Source organism: Daucus carota, chromosome 8, assembly GCF_001625215.2.
Source record: "Daucus carota subsp. sativus chromosome 8, DH1 v3.0, whole genome shotgun sequence".
NCBI classification, from domain to species: Eukaryota; Viridiplantae; Streptophyta; class Magnoliopsida; order Apiales; family Apiaceae; genus Daucus; species Daucus carota.
Genome location: NC_030388.2, coordinates 24,047,252 through 24,068,082, shown reverse-complemented (window position 1 = coordinate 24,068,082; position 20,831 = coordinate 24,047,252). Strand labels below are relative to the sequence as shown.

Here is a 20,831-nt window from a genome sequence, read left to right as displayed (position 1 = left end):
TCCCTTTGCTTCGTCTAATCATCTGATGGCAACTCTGATTGGTCAATTGGAGCCATATAAAATTAGAATCATCTGTTCATTTTCTGAGTAGTTACTTTCACGTCATACTAGTTAGTCAATCTAAAAGCATTTTTTGTCTCGACTTAGGCAAAGATTTAAAGTTGTTTCTGATTTTAAATAGAAAAATGTGTATTTATGTAATAAGTCATTAAAATCAATAGTTAGTTTGAGGTACTTCTTACAATGGGGATGTTAGGCTGGGATTTTAAGCCCAACTTCTGGATTTATAAGTTAGAAGCACTTATGTGTACCGTTTGTGTAAAAAGCCAAGAATTACTTATAAAAAGTTATGAATGTTAGTTTTTGTTTCAGGACTTCCACGTATTTTCCAAACACTTTAATCACTTATAAGTCTTAACTTGCTTCTCACTTCTATTTCACTTCTTTACTTTAAGTAAGAAGCACTTATTTTAAGGTCAGTCAAACGGTCCCAATGACTTATTTTTATTTTTTATAAAAATTATATATAAGTCACAAGTTACTCACAAATCACTGTTATTAATTTTTTTTTTGTAAGGCACTTTTATTAATTTTTAATAACTCATAAGTATTAATAAGTCAAAATAACCCAAACAGACATTTTTCATTCCTTGTTTATCACATAAAGTCACGTTAAGTCATGATCCAAAATTTTAAACTCAGTCGACGAGTTTAAGTCTTGTATTCAGCTCAATGCGAAGTGACATATTAATGAAAAAAGAGACCTAAATCATACTGAGTATGCCTGGACTTTAAACCATTTTCGACTTTAAACTACAAACATCTGTATGTGTAATAAATTAAAAGTCAGTTTAATATTATAAACGGACTTAAAATCACACATTGGTAGGATGTATTTTGTTTAGTCAATTTTTTACTTTTATGATTTTCTAATAATACAATTTTATATGATTTCTTTTTATTTATTTTTCTTTATGAGTTCATTTCATTTTTTTAGTTGAACCAAGTCCAATTCCTATCAAATAAAACGGTGTTTCTATGGTGTGCCCATGGGCACATGCTAAGCGCGGAAAATTTTGTGCTTGGATCATTTTGATTGGCTCCTATCCCATGATAATGGTGGACCCTCTTGTAAATACACCAAACACACCAATCAAAATCTCCCAAATACAAAAATTTCCGCGCTTAGCATATGCTCATGGGCACACACTAGCCAAACCGCAAATAAAAATAAAAAGGCGTAGGACAAAACAACAAAGCCGAGAAAAAAAAAAACCTTCAAAAAGTTTGATTATTCGATTTCCTCCCAAGTCCCAACTCCTCAGCAGAAAACAGTAGTAGCATTAAAGTTTAAAGGTCTCGGCTACTAAAACCCTGAGAGAGCGAAAGAGAGCCACAGTAGAAGAAATGCTCTCGCGCTTCATATCAAAGCCCTTGCATCAGAATCTCCGTTTGATCTCATTCTTAATCTCATCTCATCCCCACCCTCCTCCCACTCCTACTCATTTCACTTCTCACTCTCCCCAAACCCATTTGTCCCCAAACCCTAGTTCGTCTTCTTTCACGCATTTCGTCAAACACTTCTCCACCAACAACAAAAACAACAATGGGGATAAGACTTCTTGGAATTTTTCTTCCGAAATCGAAGATTCTTCAAGTTTTGGTGGGGTTTTAGATACTGACGAGGCTGGGGGTGATTTCTCTAAGCCCGGTGGCGCGGTTGGGAGAGATTGGGTTATTGAGAAGGATGAGGATGATGAGGGGTTTGACTTGTTCAAAGAGGTTGAGGGGAGTGTTAGGGAGGTTCCTAAGCTGGGTACCGTGAATCAAGTTTGGCTGGATGACAAGGGTGATGATGAGGGTCTTGATTTGTTTAAACAGGCTGAGGAGAGTGTTAAGGAGGTTGGGGGTCATGGGGAGGAGGAGCAGGAGAATTGGGCTACGGCCGATGGGTACCAGCCGTGGGATTTGGACAGTGAAGACAAAGGGGATGACGTGTTTGGTTTAGGGGAGACGGAGATGAGTGGGGGTGTGGAGGGAGAGGTTGGTGGTCAGGAAACTCAGAAGAGTATAGAAGACAGGTTGTTACTCGAGAAAGAAGAGAAAGAGCTTTCCGTTGTGCTTAAAGGTGAGGTTTTTAACTCATGGATTGGTTGTTTTGTTTCAGCAATTTATGTTTGTGTTTATGATTTTTAGTTTGTACAAGTATGTAAAGTTTTGATGATTGTTTATGTTATTCTTGAATTACGTTAAGGATTTGTTTTTTACATGCGGTCTTATGAAATGTGAGTGCAGGTTCCTCTGTTTGATGTGTAGTTGTCAAATTATTCGGTAGACATTGGTAAAGGAAAGAGGGCATGGGGTCACGTCTCATGAGTCATGACCACCTAAGTGGAGGTTTAGACTGGGTTAATCATTTATTTGATTGTTGAGTCTATAGCCGTACGAGCAACTGAACATTTTCAGAAGGATTAATATCTGTGTATGTTAATGTAAATAAATTTAATGCAACTATATATATGGGATTTGAAGTAAAGTTTAATAATTTAGTCTTCAGAACAGAACAAAAGTAAAGCAATAGATGCCATAGCTTTATGAAAATAGAGCTAGAAATGATATAAAAATAGTGATAACATATCACTGATATTGAATGCTCGCTGTTGTTTATGCGCATTGTTTGTTTAATAAATATATTGGGTGGAATCATTTATATAGAACAGTCGGAAGGCTGCTAGATAACACATAAAAAAACCCGTGATGTTTAAATTAAGTAAAGATTATTGTTGTTGCAGGTCCAGATCGTGCTTTTGGTGACCTGGTTGCCACATCTGGAATCACAGAAGAAATGTTGGAGAGTTTGATTGCACTAAAGGATCTGGAAGGAATTCAAGGACTACCTCCTCTAAGCGAGATCGAAGATATTCGTTATGAAAAGAATACTAGGAAATCTTCTAGGGCTGATATAGAGCGTCTGAAGCAGGAAGAAGTTGCCAATGCACGAGTGAGGCAAGTGGATAGTAAGGGAAGGGCTTATGGAACAGGAAAGCGGAAGTGTAGCATAGCTCGTGTTTGGATTGAACCTGGAGAGGGTAAATTTGTAGTCAATGACAAACAATTTGATGTCTACTTTCCTATGCTTGATCAGCGGGCTGCTCTTCTTCGTCCTTTCACTGAGACAAAGACTTTGGGTCTTTGGGATGTCAACTGTACCGTGAAGGGAGGTGGTATCTCAGGTTAGTTATCTTTATGCAAAAATTCATCTTAGGTCACTCTAGATGAGTTAGGTTCTAGTATCTCCTTTTCTCTTTGCCGTAATTTGAAATTTTGTTTTCTAGTTAAAAACTGCAAGTCTGTTTCAGTTCTTTCTCTCTGTCTCTTTATTGGTCTTGTGGGTGCATCTGCTTTTTGTATGCTATTTGTTATTTCTTTTTTGTGCTAGCATTACTTGTAGTGCTTGGTGGGAGCCCTCTGCTAATTATATTGTATTTCTTATATATAGAAATATATTGGGAATATCAAGGGTTCTCTAGTAGTCTTTTCTCTGGCCTACAAAAGTAGATCCCATCTGTCCTGAATTGGTTTCCTTTCGTATATGTTGCTAGCTCAGATTTGCAGTGACAAATTCGGTATTATTGTTAAAGATTTCGTCTCTCCATAATCATTCATTTAGTATGAACCTGTTTATGATTCAGGACCAAGCAAAGTGACTTAATATTATATAATTTAGCCAACTGAGTAACAAATATATAAATATTTGAGCAAATTATATTGGGAGACTGATTTAAAGCCAACTCCTTATAAGCTTACAAGCTGTAGTTTTATTTGGATATTGGCCAATATTGACGGTCCGGATGGATGTAGGTTCTCACATTCTTTTTTATCTGATAAATGAGTATTAAATGAAAATGTATGGTAGTAACTATTAAATCTGGTCGCCAAATCTTGATTGAAGGAAGCATGAATATGTTTACATCCCTATTTGCATGTAATACATGAATCCCTGTTGCTTTTTGATTTAGGTTGAGAAACAGATAAGGTATATATTGGAATCTAGTGACATGGAAAGATATTTGAAACCATAACTATAGAGGATGCTTGGAACAATTGAAAAATGGGAAAGCATCTGCACAACTCAGATAGATGACCTGACCCTTGAGTTTCAAGTTAAAAACCTTACAAAGGGAAATGTAGTTTCTATACACTCATTCTTCCAGTAAAAATTGCTGCACAAAAGAATTTCAGTCGTATTGTAAAAATTCCTATCAAAAACATGAAAGTCAATGAGAACTAAACAACATTGTGAAATCAATTACACGACTATTATTAGACATAGTTGACATAGTTGTATGGACTGCAACAAACTAAAACTCAATGACAGCAATGAAAAGCCATATCAAACTCTATTGCCTCTACTGATGTCATAACTCCTTTCCATTAGTCGTACTAGGAGACTCAGACGTGATATAAAATATTTACTAGCTCTCCCAATGTTCGTATCTCTTATTTTTAAGAAGATATTGGATAGATTGCCTATAAGAACCCTCTCTCCTGAACCTTTTTATGAACATATAAATTGGTGCAGTGGTGAAACATCTAAAGTACACTGCACATAATTAAACCCAAGAATGCTTGACTATTATTAAAAAACTTATTGATGAAGTGCATTTTGGGGTTATTGCCATCTCATACTACTTTCTAATAATCTAAATGATTATCCATGTCCATTTCTGGGGATTGAACACTCTGTGCCTGATGTAAACGTTTCCAATAATGTGCTAGTATTAGTGCTCTCGACAAATAGACCTTGTGTCCATTCTGATACTCTATGTTTGAGGTGCTTAATATCATTAGTGATGATCGTAAAATCGTAAGTTTAAAAAATTAATTAGAGAACTTGATGAGTAATATCAAGGTCTTACTTCAAAACTCAGTACTCAGGTTACAGTTGCCCAACTAATTGAATAAAGCTCTGAAACTCCTGCACAGTTACTTAACATATATCAAGTAATTTCCAGCTGTAACCAATGTTTATATTACATACTTCTTGTGAACTTAGTTCATGTCTGTCAAATAAGAAATTTAAACATGCACTCTATTATTGGTGAAGTATATGATTATGCACGTATACTGTTCTTTGGATGTAAATTCAGTTAGATGAATTGGGATTAGAATAGGTGTAGTCTAGGCATTAGACCTGTGAATTGGTTGGGCAAGTTGAACAAGTCTTTAGAGTTCTTTATATGAAGTTATGAACATAGATTTGGATAATTAATTTTTGATAAAGAAGTCTACATTCACCATCTCATCATCTCTATATTGCTTCCGTCAGTTCTACATTTGGCCTAAGTTACATTATTATTGTTGAACAGGTCAGGTGGGTGCAATTCGCTTGGGTATTAGCAGGGCATTACAGAATTGGGAGCCTGATCTACGTCCTCCACTCAAGGAAGGTACAAGTGCATTATCCTTTCTAGCTATTTCTTTTCCTTTTAAAACATATCTTTGTGTAATGTGCATCTTTTTGGGGCTGGACATATAATTTTATGTGCTGAAGTTAGTAGGAATTTAATATGCGACTATAGAAACTGTCCCCATGACTGATATTAGCAATTTTGAAGTATTAGATCAGGCTCAGGATCTATTTTACATTTGTTTTTAATAATATTAGATAAATTAAATTTTCAATTTCAATACCAAAGTTGCCTACTAGGTGCTACGTACGAGGCTGAGATGGCTGGGTCTTCCGAAGCTTTCTTAAATCTTCAGCCACCTAGCTCTGTAGCACATCCTAGAATAAATTGTATATATTCTTGGGGTCTAAATTTTGAGGATGGAAGGCGAAGTCTGGAAATGATCGAGTGTGAGATTGCTAGCTCTAATCCTTGTTTCATATATGTTTTTAAAATAAAGAGGCCCCTAGACTGGCCTTTGACTAACCACCGGAAACTTTTAATGTTTCGGCTTTAGTAGTGTAATATAAATTATATAATATATTAAATATATATACCTAGTGAGTGACTTTCTATTATTGTAATTATATTTATAATTATTTGGTTTGTATAATATTAACTACACAAATAATCTGAAAGATATATATTGTTGTATGTTGTTCTTCAGGAATTAACTACTGTCTACTTTTTTTAGTATAATATATTGAACTATTACTTTAACACACATGATCTGATTACTTATAAAGGATATCTGATATTCAATCATTTATAAATTGTATCATTTATTGACACATATTATGTGATATAATATTCACTATCGCCATATCAGTTGTTCACATGATTCATTTATTTTTACATCAACTTTTTGAGAATAATACTATAAAATGTCAGAATGAATAGCTAAAGTTATTTCTACTTCTGTGTAATATATGTGGCTGAAACATAAACAAGGGGATAGATCTAAATGACTTGCATTTACAGTATATGTATATATATGATTGTAACTGTAGATGTAAATTCCATGGTTCCAACAGCAGAAACGTATTAAGCTTCGATACACTTTTGCATAGTCATGAAAGCCAATATTATAATATTTTTGGTGTTTCAAGTCCTCATGGAAGCACTGCATAAAAACTTAAGCGTTCGGAAGTTGGAACTGGTATGCTGATGGGACAAGCTTGTTTTAGAGAACACTTGAAAAGTTTTCTTACACTTTTTGATCGGCTGGAGATTAATATATCTGAAGCAGATGCAACTTTTCATTCTCGTGTAGGATTGTTTAAATTTTATAAAAAAAACGTTTACATCCTCTTAACAGTGAGTTTTCGAGCTTCTAAGGAAGAGATGAGAAAAGAAGATAGAGGTTGAGGGGAAAAGAGCCAAACATTTTTTTTCCTTCTTATTTTTAGTTTTTTGAGGGGTTAATAAAAGGTAGAGATGTCAATATGATAATAATATATAAAGAAAATAGCAATGCTCCCTTGTTGGGTGAAAAGAGAAGTTGCAAGTTAGTTATCTTTAATGGCCCACTTAGGCGTGGGAGAAAAAAAAGATCACTTTGTTCCTCTTCTCTCCTTAAAAACACTCGAGACAGTTGATGTAGTTTTGTTAATTTTCTCCCTTGTTTCTCCCAGATACACCTGTGCATAAGTTTTTTACCTTTAAAGGTCTCGTCTGGTTATGTTTTGGTAGTATAAAATCATATTAAATATTCTTTCGTTCTTTTAAAATTAATACTAATTCTTTTGCTGTGAATTTTGGAACTTGTGTTAGTGCCCAGCCTGATAAATTTAATGCTGCATATTAGCATAATTTTAATCCATTGGTCAAGTCTGTTGAAATAGAAAGCTGTGTTTCCTTCAAGCTCAAATTTGTTCGACATATTAATAATTTATCATATGCATTGGCAGCTGGGTTCTTGACAAGGGACTCCAGAGTAGTCGAACGGAAGAAACCTGGCAAAGCGAAAGCTAGAAAGAGCTTCCAATGGGTCAAGCGTTGATCAAATATTGCAAATAATTGATATGCCTGTTAAAGTCTTGTGGTGGATATTTTGATGATGACTCATAAGGTGATAGCTGATGGCCAACAGATAAAGCAAATGACCTTTACGGAGACGATTATTAGCACCATTTCCAAGTATCTTCTTGATTTCCTTTTTTACGGTGGATTATATGAAAACTGGAAAGTTGTAGAAGCCACTGAACTTCACATCTTGTTCTTCATAATTATACGTAAGCATCCTTTGTTTCCTTGACATTGCAGAGAGGAACATGAAGCTAAGAATGATATTCCTACAAATTTTGAATTGGGCTAGTTGTGTAGTTGACGCAAGAGAATATGTTTTGAAAATCACCGAAAGAGTTTCAAACAAGTAAACCTTGTTTTTGAAATGAGATACAGTTCGGTTATATATGTTTTGCGTAGTTGGCGGATGAGAATGTCGCCTTTAAATAAGATTAATGCTCTTTATGCAATGATGAATTCAGTCTTTTTACTAGGAGATTAGCAAATAATCTTGTGTAACTAGATAATGCTCTTTATTCAAGAATGAATTCTGTTCCTTTTTTTTTTACCAGGATTACCAAATAATCTTGTGTGCAACTGAAACGAAGTCTTCTATTTTGTCGTCCATTCAAGTCCATTTAGCCCGAGCTATTAAAATCAGAGAAGGTAATACAAGGAAGATGAATTCTCTGTTTTTTTTTCTTCCTATTATCACTTGGGACATGGGGAGCCGAGATGAAAAAGTTTTGATATAATTACTTGAATAAAGTTTTACAGTATAGACTAGAAATTTAATTATTCATAATCTTTTTTGGTCCTTAATTGAATTTATCAACAATTTAAAGCTTATAAATGAAGGGTCATGTTCCAGAGAGAACCATTAGAGAGAGAACCATAGAACCCTTACCTTATTAGGTAAGGGTTCTGCAGCAGAACTTAAGTATTAGTTGGGGTTCTGCAGCAGAACTTCACAAAAAAAATGTCAATATCTATGAATTATATTTTTAAATTATTTTTGAACACACACAACGATGAAAAAACATGAAAAAAACATGTATTTAGATTTAGATACTAAAAATCTATTTAAAATTTAGGGTTCTGCAGCAGAACCCTAGTGGTTCTATGGTTCTATTTTAAGAGGTGGTTCTCTCTTGAGCGCGACCCTATAAATGAATCGAAGAAAACCCTCATTTAGAAACAAGTGATGATAGTATGTGACTGTGTTATAATCTCGCAGGTGTTCTTAAACACAGTTCATATTTACTTTGCGGGGTTCGCAGAGATTACAAGTATAACCCTTAACGTATTAAATGTGCGCAGAGATTACAAGCATAATCCTTAACGTATTAAATGTGTGAAATGGGATTGTGAAATCCTAATAAATACATTTTGTACGTATTAAATGTGCAGTTCGCAGAGATTACAAGCATAATCCTTAACGTATTAAATGTGTGAAATGGGATTGTGAAATCCTAATAAATACATTTTGTTGATTACAATGTACAGTCCCATGTGATATGTGCAGTTCGCAGAGATTAAAGTATAACCTTTAATGTATTAAATGTGTGAAATACTAATAAATACATTTTGTTGATTACAATGTACTCTCTCTGTCCCCTTTTACATGTCTATTTTGTTTTTCGAGGAGTCAAATTGACCAATTTTTGACTAAACATTATAAATTATTTACTTATTATTTTTAAAATCCAAAAGTTGCATATTAAAGTAGACGAAATATACTTTCTAATGATATAATTTTTATTATTTTTCTCAATTATCTAATACATATAAAGTTCAGTCAAAATAAAGTCAATTTGACTGGTCAAAAGTCAAAATGGAGGGGACTGAGGGAGTACATTCCCATGTGATAATATCACGCTATTACTCCCTCAGTTTTTTTTATATGACGCTTGACTTTTTGCACACATCTCAATGAGTTTTGACCGGGCACTTAAACATATTATTTTTTTAATTTTCTTTTTTTGAATTAAACTATCTTTTACCTACTTTTATTCAAAAAAAGAAAATTTAAAAAATAATACTTTTAAAGGTCCGGTCAAAGCACAATGAGATGTGTGCAAGCGTCATATAAAAAAAATTAGAGAGAGTATATATTTGCACGTATAACAGTGTGCTATGTAAATTTCAAAAAGTTTCTTATATTCTTTTTTTGAAAGCAACTGAAATTTCTCATTCAAAAGAGACATCAAGCATACAAATTTCCACCAGGTGAGTAGGAGGAAATGTAAAAACATTAAAGCAGTTAATCATACAAGGCAATCTAGCTAATCCATGAGCTACCCTGTTTGCTTGCTTTCGAATATGTTTGACACTAACGTCTGGCATTAGGCGGAGAAAATGAATGCATTGATCGATAGAATGCCCAACCTTTGTCACGTACTCTAGTTGGCCATTTATCGCATCAGCTGTTGATTTCGAGTCCGTCTCCACTATTACCTTCCGTTCTGTACGACTCATCACCCAAGATAGGGCTTCCCTCACACCAATGCTCTCAGCTTCAAGGACATCTTCTGTGTCTTGTAGAGTCAGGCTTCTACCCTCTATAAAACAACCTGCACTGTCTCTCAAAACCATTCCAATAGAGAACGTTTCGGCTCCTGGAAACCATGATGCGTCCACATTTACCTTGTACATGCCAACCTCCGGAGGAGTCCACTTTTGCAAGTTGTAGTTTGTATCAGAGTGTTGCTGCTTCTCACTTCCAGAATTGTTTATTTTGGCATCTTTCCATTCTTTAACATGCAAAAAACTATTTCCCATAGCTATGGCTCCTGTTGTCGTCTTGTTCCCCCAGATCTTCTTATTTCTCCAAAACCAGATCCCATGCAAAGTGGTACAGATTTTAAGAATCTCATCTTGTGCGGACTCCTGTAGCTTGTTCAAGAGCCACTCAGGGGCAGAATAAACCTCACTCATGTCGTAATTAAGCCCCACATGTTGCCAACAACTTTGAGCAAAGCAGCAGTCAAAGAAAACATGTAGAAGGTGTTCAACATCCGTGTTGCACATGGGACATGTAATAGGGAGAATCACTCCCTTATCTCGGAGTTTGTATCTCACAGGGAGATTGTTCCGACAGAAATGCCACACAAATATCCTCATTTTATGAGGGAGAGTAAATCTCCAAATCCTGCTCCAACCTTTAGACTAAGAGATTGCAGAACCTCCGATATTAAGATCATGCCACATTCTGTATCCAGATTTAACCGTATATAAACCATCCTTTGACCTGGAGCAAGCTACTCGATCACCAACATATTGTTGAGGCACCCTAGTTGCCAGAATAGCTTTAGCATCATCAATTGAAAAAGATTGCTGCACCCACTAAATATCCCAAGACTTGGTACCTGGATAAAAAAATGAAGACACAAGATCATTTCGACCCACATAAAAATGGAGATCATCCACTTTAAAATTACTTTTGGCCCTTAACCACCTGTCTTTTGTTTCTTATATTCTTAATTTTTAATTTTAAAATGTTTAGACTTTCTTTGTCTAAGAAAAATGTTTAGGCTTCAATTCTAAAACATGTATTCTTTTGAAAAATATATTATAAAATATGATTATAAGGTTTTAATAATCTATTAGTTTTGTATTTTTAATATTATGAATTAATACATATTAAAATTCTAGGCCACCTAAAGCTTATATTATAAAAAAATTCTAGTATTTTTTATTTTGTCTAAAATATTATTGAGATTTTAGCCCATCTCAGCTCCAATGGTAATCACCCTAGCTCTATAGTATATCTTCAAAATTTTAAATTATTTTGATTAAATGAGAATGAACAAAATAAAAAAATTAAATACATTGATAAAAAATTAAAGAGGTGGATAAAATTATATAAAAATTCAAATATTTTAATGATAAAATTATATATACAGTCAAATAAAAATTATACGAACAAATATTATATACACAAATTATCTTTCTAAATTCTTAATAAATGTTAAAGATTCTACGCCACCTAAAGTTATATTATAAAAAATCTCAAATATATTTTATTTTGACTAAAATATTATGTCAAACACTAGTGTTAACTTTTTAATATTTTATATTATTGGGATTTTAGCCCATCTCAACTCTAATGGTTATCTGCCTAGTATGGCTTCCAAATTTTAAATTATTTTGATTAAATGAGAATGAAAATAAAATAAAATTAAACAGATTGATAAAAATTAAAGAGCTGGATAAAATTATATATAAAGTCAAACATTTTAATGATAAAATTATATAAAATGAAATAAAAATTATAACATAAATATTTTAATGATAAAATTATATAAAATGAAACAAAAAAATTAGGATGAATTTATTTTGTACATCAATTACACGAAAGTCTGGGTATACTTGTAATCTCTGAACTGCACAAAGTAAAAATCTTGTATTTAGCAACTATGAATTTTATCGTCGGGTCATTAGTTATGATTTGGAAGTGTTTACCCTTGATAATTTCTTATTTATGATTTGATTAAGATCTCACAATTCATTTGAAGAAAACATAAGGATTCCAAATGGTGGACCTTATTGCAAAATGGAGAAACAAGTTCTTGTCCATACATTATGAGCAAGCCTTGCCGCATATCCAAACTAATTTTGAACCTTTCTTCCCCTCTCCCTCTGCAACACCAAAAAAACAAACAAAATGCAGTCATATTGATTTTCTCTTTCTGCTCTTATCTCACTATACCCCCGAGCACTCTACCACCTTGGCTCTCTACAAACATTGCAATGGGAGAGCAATCTCGGGATGACGATGACAATGCCCCTCCACCCCGCGACAAAAAAGTAGAGTCATCCGGGGACAATGACAATAATTTACGTCAATCTGCTAATGTTGATGGTCCCGTGTGTCCGCTTCAGAATAATGCGCCTCCACCAAATGTAGCGACTAAAGATGAATCCATGGACCAGCACAACAAGCCAATGGCCTCGTCTGAAAATGATACAGCGAGACAACAATCTGTAAATGAAGGAAAAACCAGTAGGCCTTCATCCCCCAAAAGATCACCACTAGCTTGCAACAGAACAAACGAGGATGATAAAGCATCAATTACATTAGACAATGCACCATTGCCCCAAAATAATATACCAGGGCAAAAGGAAACCAAAAACCAGGCTAGTATTTCGCCTCAAAAGAACACAATACAATCTGCTTCTCCGCCTCACAGGAATGCAATCCAGGATGACAATAAACCTCGGGCTTCCAGTGCTTCACAAAATGAAAACGAAACAGCAGATAATGATTATCCAGCGTGTGTGCTGGACAATGCTACCAAGGACAAGGATTCGAGTGAGAACAAAAACGAAAGATTAGGCGACGATGATCCTCCAATGTGCGTGTTAGACAACGCGCCACCAACAGGCCACACGCAAACCATGCCTGATCAAACTAACTCCATTGCACAACACAATGCACCACCTGATCAAACTAATGTGACTGCATTAAACGCACAACAGCTGAACAAAACATGTACACAACAAATCGTTATCAACGGAACAGATCCAAAGGCAACAAAGCATAACAATTTACACACACCTCAGCTCCGTACAAATACTGGCACAAATATAAGACACCGTCCGCAATTACAAAACAAATACAGCCTGGATGAGCGCGGCGGTGGCGCTAATTACGACAACGATGAGAACTATGACTCATCCGATGGCGCCGGAGCTCCGGTTATCTGCAGCAACACCGGTTATGAGTATTCCACGCCGGCGGACGGCCAATCGCTTCCCGAATTTGTCGGAAATGATGCGAATGCGGCGGAGATATTCAAGGCGCCGCGCCGAGCCGCTGTGCATCCGAACCGGCCGCCGTTCCTGGAGCTCCGGCCGCATCCGCTTCGCGAAACTCAGGTCGGTAAGTTTTTGAGAACGATTGCGAGTACGGACACGCAGCTATGGGCGGGAGAGGAGTGTGGAGTTAGGGTTTGGAGATTATCGGATGCCTATAAGCCTGGGATAGGGATTGGAGGTAGAGCTAGACGCGGCGATGAAGATGCAGCGCCTTTTTATGAGTCGGTGAAAACTTCGCCTACAATGTGTCTGATAATTGATTGCGGAAGTAATTTGGTTTGGAGTGGACATAAGGATGGGAAGATTAGGTCATGGAATATGGATGAGGATTTAAATGACAATCCGTTTCCTGAAGCTTTTTCGTGGCAGGCTCATCGCGGTCCTGTTCTTAGCATGGTAATATCATCGTATGGTAAGTTTGTCTTTTCGTAAGTAGAATGCGTAATATATGTTATGATAGTATTTAAAATTTGTGTAATGTTAATATGGATGTAAATGTAGTGTTCTAGCTTGGTAGTGCTATAGTTTATTTGTGAGAATATGAGTGATCAAACACGAGAACTGATGTAATTTTACAGTTCAATAGAGAGTTAGCAGATGTAGTCCCTGAAACCATTCTGGTGTCTGATCTAAAGGTGAAACTGTTTACAATCTAGAAAAACCAACATATGCTAGATAATTGTCCTGGAGTATGTTGTTAGTTGGATATGCGTACATGTGGTGGTAGAACATATCCAGTTTTAATCTCCATTTATGCTACAGTCTAGAATTCATTCTGCGCAGGATTGGCATTTTGTATATTACTGTTTTACCAGACTATAGTTTAGCTGCTGATTTTCTTTTATATTCTTTTTTAGTGTTACTGCACTTAATTTAAAAAAAACAGTCTTGTTTTCATTTCCTGTTTTTATCACGTGTTTATTATTATGGACCTGATCTCCTATTATTGGGATTCAGGCGACTTATGGTCAGGTTCTGAAGGTGGTTGCATACACGTCTGGCCTTGGGAAGCTATTGCTAAGTCCCTTTCTCTAAAATTAGAGGAAAGACATATGGCATCTTTACTTGTGGAAAAATCATCTGTTAACCTCAGGAGTCAAGTTACCATGAATGGTGTCTGTAATATATCTTCTCAAGATGTCAAAGTTTTGTTGTGTGATAAGGTTGTAGCTAAAGTGTGGGCATTTGGGAGTTCTTCTATCTCACTCTGGTACATATTCACTTTATGCTTCATGCAATTATTGTAGCATGTTTATGAAATCTATAAACGTCCGCCATATAGAAAGTAGATGGTGATTATTCTTTCGAATTATTAGTTTAGCTATTACTTGTATATTTAGAACAAGAACATGATATCCTTTATATATGCCTTATTATTTCATACTTCTGAAAGAGACTTCAAATCAGACCTAATTATCCTGATAGTCGGTGAACTGCAGGGATGCTCGTACAAGGGAACTTTTGAAAGTGTATAATGTAGATGGCCATATTGAGAACAGAGCTGACATGCCATCGGTGCAAGATCAAGGTGTTGAAGATGAGATGAGTCAGAAAGTAGTTCTTAAACCAAAAAAGGAAAAGCCCCAAAAGGAAAAAACCCAAAAGGAACAAAAGGAAAAACCCCAAAAGGAAAAACCTCAAAAGGACCAAAAGGAAAAACCCCAAAAGGACCAAAAGGAAAAACCCCAAAAGGAAAAAACCCAAGGATTTTTGAAGAGGTCACGCCATGCTATTATGGGAGCTGCCGGTGCTGTTCGTAGGGCTGCGTCAAAGAGTGGGAACGAAGAGTCGAAGCTGAAAACAGAAGCTGTAGTGATTGCCTCAAATGGAATGATCTATAGTGGATGTACAAATGGCTTAATTGTTCAATGGGATGCAAATGGCAATCGTATACAAGAGTTTAATCACCATCCCTGTGCAGTGCTATGCTTTTGTACCTATGGATCACGCATATGGGTTGGATATGTGAGTGGCATCGTTCAAGTGCTGGATGTTGATGGAGTTTTGGTTGCAGGTTGGGTTGCTCATAATGGCCCTGTTATAAAAATGGTAGTGGGAAATGGTCATGTATATAGTTTAGCTACCCATGGTGGTATACGTGGATGGAGCATCACATCTCCAGGACCTCTTGATCAGATTATAAGACCAGAATTATCCAAGAGAGAACAGATTTACAAAAGACGAGAAAATATCAAAATTTTAGTTGGGACATGGAATGTTGGTCAAGGAAAACCTTCACATGATGCACTTATGACTTGGTTAGGTTCTGCAGTATCAGATGCCAGCATTTTGGTTGTTGGTCTGCAAGAAGTGGAGATGGGTGCAGGTTTTTTAGCCATGTCTGCAGCAAAAGAAACTGTGAGATTCCACAAGCTCTCTTAATTTATGTTAACATTATCTGGAGGAAAAACCTCTGTTTTTACACTATACATAAGTAACCCAATTTCTGGATGTTTTAAAAGGAAGCCCATAAAATACTAACTGGGGCCAATGGCATATTTTGCTAGATACAGGAAATCATTTGGATCAACCTTTCTCTAGTCTTGATATGACCTATTAAGGTTTTTTACATCTGAGTATTGCACTGTAACTTAAATGACATTTGTTGTATTATAATTGCTTTGCCTAATGTTTTCATATCATCTTTTGTTATTGACTATTTGTCCGTCCTTATCTTTTAGTCAGGATCTCAATGAATTCATGTGTTGCTTTTGCATGTGTTAATTCATTTTCAATATTTTACTGTAGTCTCTGTTCGTAGATTGTGACAGCGTATATACGCAAAGGTCATGCCTGTAATTCTTGCCTGGCTTATGAATCTCCACTTGCTTAATCCTGCTAACAAACTGTTTTAAGGATTTACTTGTTAATCTGAGTCCAATTTTTTAATTTTACTTAAAAATTAAAATTTCTCACTTCTGCTCTACTTGTCTATACAAATGTAGGTAGGACTTGAAGGGAGTGCTATTGGGAACTTGTGGCAAGAAGCAATTGGGAAGGCAGTGGATGAAGGATCAACTTTTGAACGTGTAGGTTCGAGGCAGCTGGCAGGATTGCTCATTGCTATCTGGTAAGTACATGGTCACGGAAAGTCCTCATGCTTTCCATAAGTAAAATAAGCCTCAAGTTTCTAGTTTTCTAACCTATCTCTTGCAACGTATTAGTTTATCCTATTTTTGAAGGATTGCTTGTTGTTTAAACTTCGTCTGTTGTGTTGTAAATATCCATGAATCCAGGGTAAGGACTACTGTTAGAACATACGTGGGAGACCTTGATGCTGGTGCTGTTGCATGCGGATTGGGCCGAACATTTGGTAATAAGGTATCAATGTCTTTCTTTACATACTTCACATGTCATAATTGTGGATATGTAATTTTCTAAAAAATCAAATTTAACCTGATTTGTGATGTTAAATAAAATTGTAGATATTTTTTGAAGTACCTTGTTTTGTAGTATGATTACATTTTACAACTTCTGTAACCAGGGTGGTGTTGGTTTGAGGTTAAGAGTGTATGATCGTATAATGTGTTTTGTGAACTGTCACTTTGCTGCACATCTGGAAGCTGTCAATCGTCGAAATGCTGATTTTAGTCATATATATCGAACAATGGCCTTTAGCCGGTCATCTCATCTCCTGAACAATGCTTCTGGTATGCTCCAATACTGTTATTAATTTGTTCTCTTGCCTTGTCCACATATTTATATTGGATTCTTTATTCCTTTGGGTTGCCATGGATCATCTGTCTTGCAGCTGGTGTCTCATCAGCCGCTCAAGGGCCTCGTGGTACAAATGTATGTATTCCGCAGCTGATATATTTCTCCATCCAATTGCAATTCATAAAATGAACTAGACAGTATTTTTCCTTAACAGGCGGTAGAGTCCAATCCTGGAAAAGGGAAACCGGATTTAGCTGAAGCTGATTTGGTTATATTTTGTGGTGATTTTAATTATCGACTTTTTGGAATATCTTATGATGACGCAAGAGACCTTGTGTCCCAGAGAAGTTTTGACTGGCTACGTGAAAGAGATCAACTTAGAGCAGAAATGAAGGCCGGTAAAGTTTTTCAAGGAATGAGAGAAGCCATCGTAACATTTACGCCTACCTACAAGTTCGACAGAGGGAAACCTGGATTAGGAGGTATCATTACATTACTGCTACATCATTGCTATCTTCATACCTGTGCATTGCATGTAACATTTTTTTCAAATTTATATTCTAATTATTTTAATTTTAAATAAGTATCAATTTTCTATATTGTAATCGTCACAATTTTTTGATTATGTAAAGGAAAAAATATGTTTGATATTGGTTTGTTTTAAGGGTCATGTTCAAGAGAGAACCATTAGAGAGAAAACTCATAGAACCCTTAACTTATTTCTACTATTAGTTAGGGTTCAGAAGCAGAACTTCACATACAAAAAATGTCAATATCTATGTGTTATATTTTAAAATTATTTTGAACACACACAACGATAAAAAACATGAAAAAACATGTATTTAGATTTAGATCCCAAATATCTATTTAAAATTTAGGGTTCTGCAGCAGAACCTTCGTGGTTCTATGGTTCTATTTTAAAAACTGGTTCCCTCTTGAGCGCGACCCATTTACTTTAAGCAATAAAGAACTTCTTTCAAATTTAGCCAAAAAGCCCCAATATTATCATTTAGTTATTTATTACTTATTTTTTTAACTATATCACCTTAACTATTTTATGCTAATCAGATAATTTTATTTAATTAATTATTTTTTGTTCTTTAATTATATGAGACCCGCATGACTGACCATAAACCATTCCATGATCACAAGCCATTCCACGTTAACTGTGTTTTGAGTAAATGTATATAAGATAATTCATATCATTATTGATGTCATTTCTTAAGTTCGTTGAGACTTGAGACATGAATATCACTATTGATGTCATTTCTTTAGTTCGTTGAGGCTTGAGACATGAATAAATGACAACATAGAAGTTTCTTTTCGTATTTGTTTTTAAATTATATAGCAGCCCACTTAACTTTCAATTTTTAGATCATTAACTTTATTAATTTTTATTTTGTATAGGATATGATTCTGGGGAGAAGAAGCGCATTCCTGCCTGGTGTGATAGAATATTATACCGAGACAACCGGTCATCTCCAGCACATGAGTGCAATTTAGAGTGTCCTGTAGTGGGTTCAATATTACAGTGAGTTTTTATGGGTGATATATTCCCTGCTAGCATCTTTTTTTTATATCCTTTTCTCCAACTTTTTGGTTTTTAAAATCAGTCTGTTAATTTTGGCAGGTACGATTCTTGTATGGAAGTGCTAGAAAGTGATCACAAACCTGTGCGATGCAAATTAAATGTTGAAATAGCTAATGTAGATAGATCAGTACGGAGGGAAGAACTGGGGAAAATCCTCAAGTCAAACAAAGTGAAAAATTGCGTGCACAATGAGCTACATTTTGTTCCGAAAACAGACGTTAATACCAACCGTGTAGTCCTACAAAACCAGGAAACAAGAAGCTTTAAAATCATAAACAAGAGTGCAATAGACATAGCCATATTCCAGATAATATGTGAAGGACAAGCTATTATTGAGGACAATAACCAAGATCTGGTATTCAGTCCAAGAAGTGACTTTGGTTTCCCTCGTTGGCTTGAGGTAGTTTTTACTATATTTAAGCTGTAAATTAAAGAGATTTCGTATTCTGGATTAGGTCTTTATGCCTAATGCCTAATGCTCTACAGACTACACAATTTATTTTTGCTGATATTAATAGAATATAAACACTTTATCTTTGTTTAGGTCATTCCAGCGTCTGGAGTAATTGGAGCTGACCAAGTTGCAGATGTTTTAGTTCGTCATGAGGAATTTCATACTACAGAACAACTTCTTGATACTGTTCCACAGACCTGGTGGACTGAAGACACCCACGACAAGGAAGTTATACTGAAAGTAGTTCTAAGAGGTAACTGGTCATCTGATACAAGAAGTCATATAGTTCATGTTCGTCATTGCTACTCAGCCAAATCAACGCAAACTGATCCTTCAAAAGGCGGTGGCTCTGGAAAGCGGTCAGACGACAGTTCTTCCAGAAAGCATTCAGAGGGTAGTTCTTCCAGAAAGCATTCAGAGAGAAAGCACTCAGAGGGCAGTGGTTCCAGGAAGCACCGAGGAAACCGACGTGGAGGTAAGCATGGAAACAAACATTCTGATAGTGATGACAGTAGGAGTTCTAAGCATGGAAACAAACATTCTGATAATGAAGACAGTAGGAGTTCGCCCGGTTCTGAAAGAGATTCAAAATCATAGAGCACCTTGAATAAATCGTTTGTTAGTATGCTTCGATCATGTTCCTCTTGAGATAACAGTGGTCAGCTTCTACACTGTCAATACTTGGACTTTCCTGTAGCTCAAAATACAATAGGTGCACACATCTACGGATCCATTGTGGCACATCAATTGTTGGTGCCTGTGAGGGTCATATTTTAGTACAATATAGCGTCGTTAGAGGATATTCACTGAGGCAGAGCAATTAGGAGAATCCATGGACAGAAGACCTGTATTTAGCTTTAAAGGCAAAATCCGCTTACAAATTCTACTGTTCCGGCAAAACTGCAGATGCATCAGTTGTTGATGTTTCTCCATGACCTGTAGGACACAAATACAGGCCATTCCATATCACAATGAGGACAATGCCAATTTTCCATTAGATCTTTGACACTAATGTACAACAGTATATGGACTATTGTGCAAATTAGTCTCCTGTGTTGATTATACCCTCCCCACGACACTTGTCATTTTACAATTTAAGGAAAATCTGGTAAAAGCATCATTCAATAGTGCAGAAGAGAGTTTTCAAGACTCAAGCGGACCAAAATATTAGGCTCGAGCATATTTAACACTGCTGCGTTTTACTCTCATTTCAAAGTCCGTGGGTTGTACAGGAAGGTATTCCTCTAAGGGGCCGCCGATTACCAGAAAGACAGTAATAGAAACACCACAGAAATAGCAGGATTGATGTTCTATTAAACGAATATAGGGGTGTTTGGATTGAGGTTGGGAACGGGAATCGGGAATGGGAATGGAGGGTATGGGAATGGGGGTTAATGGGAATGGGAATGGTATGGTGACCCAAGGGGTGGGAAGGATATGATTTAACCACCTAAAAGGATTGGGGTTCCATTCCAAGACACCAAATAACTAATCCAAACACTTGTTATGGGATTAAGGTTCCGATTCCCGTTAACTGGGCTCATTAACCATGAACCAAACACCTCCTAAGCCCTAAGGTATAAGAGCGGATATAAAATATATACTTTTGTAACGAAATCTAGTAGAGACGATGTATGATTTTAATAATGACTATAAACAAATAATTTAATTATTAAAACTATAAAGTAAACTAATTAGAGGGCGGGCTATAAACAGAAGAATGAAGTGGACATATATTAAAAAATAATATTACATATCTTTGCACACTTCATTCCCTCTTAGACCGTCAACAGGTTTTATATAAGTTTACTAAATTCGTACCTTTTTCCAAATTAGTGTTCAATCAGATATA

At 35.7% G+C, this 20,831-nt stretch overlaps 3 protein-coding genes across 3 annotated transcripts; 2 read left to right on the top strand and 1 right to left on the bottom strand.

Moving 5' to 3' along the window:
• The first annotated feature begins 1,261 nt into the window (after nucleotides 1-1,261).
• Nucleotides 1,262-7,927, top strand: LOC108200002 (small ribosomal subunit protein uS9m). Its single transcript, XM_017368053.2, has 4 exons — nucleotides 1,262-2,128; nucleotides 2,793-3,233; nucleotides 5,370-5,450; nucleotides 7,361-7,927. Exons 1-4 carry the CDS (start codon nucleotides 1,408-1,410, stop codon nucleotides 7,450-7,452), a joined length of 1,335 nt encoding a protein of 444 aa, XP_017223542.1. The 5' UTR covers nucleotides 1,262-1,407; the 3' UTR covers nucleotides 7,453-7,927.
• A 1,720-nt stretch (nucleotides 7,928-9,647) lies between these two features.
• Nucleotides 9,648-10,580, bottom strand: LOC108198399 (uncharacterized). The gene has a single exon (XM_017366154.1). It carries the CDS (start codon nucleotides 10,578-10,580, stop codon nucleotides 9,648-9,650), a length of 933 nt encoding a protein of 310 aa, XP_017221643.1.
• Nucleotides 10,581-12,209: 1,629 nt separating this feature from the next.
• LOC108197430 (type I inositol polyphosphate 5-phosphatase 13) lies at nucleotides 12,210-19,576 on the top strand. The gene is made up of 11 exons (XM_017365048.2): nucleotides 12,210-13,689; nucleotides 14,235-14,487; nucleotides 14,717-15,635; nucleotides 16,223-16,347; nucleotides 16,514-16,598; nucleotides 16,762-16,927; nucleotides 17,029-17,069; nucleotides 17,149-17,416; nucleotides 18,342-18,465; nucleotides 18,565-18,925; nucleotides 19,070-19,576. Exons 1-11 carry the CDS (start codon nucleotides 12,210-12,212, stop codon nucleotides 19,574-19,576), a joined length of 4,329 nt encoding a protein of 1,442 aa, XP_017220537.1.
• Nucleotides 19,577-20,831: the final 1,255 nt, after the last annotated feature.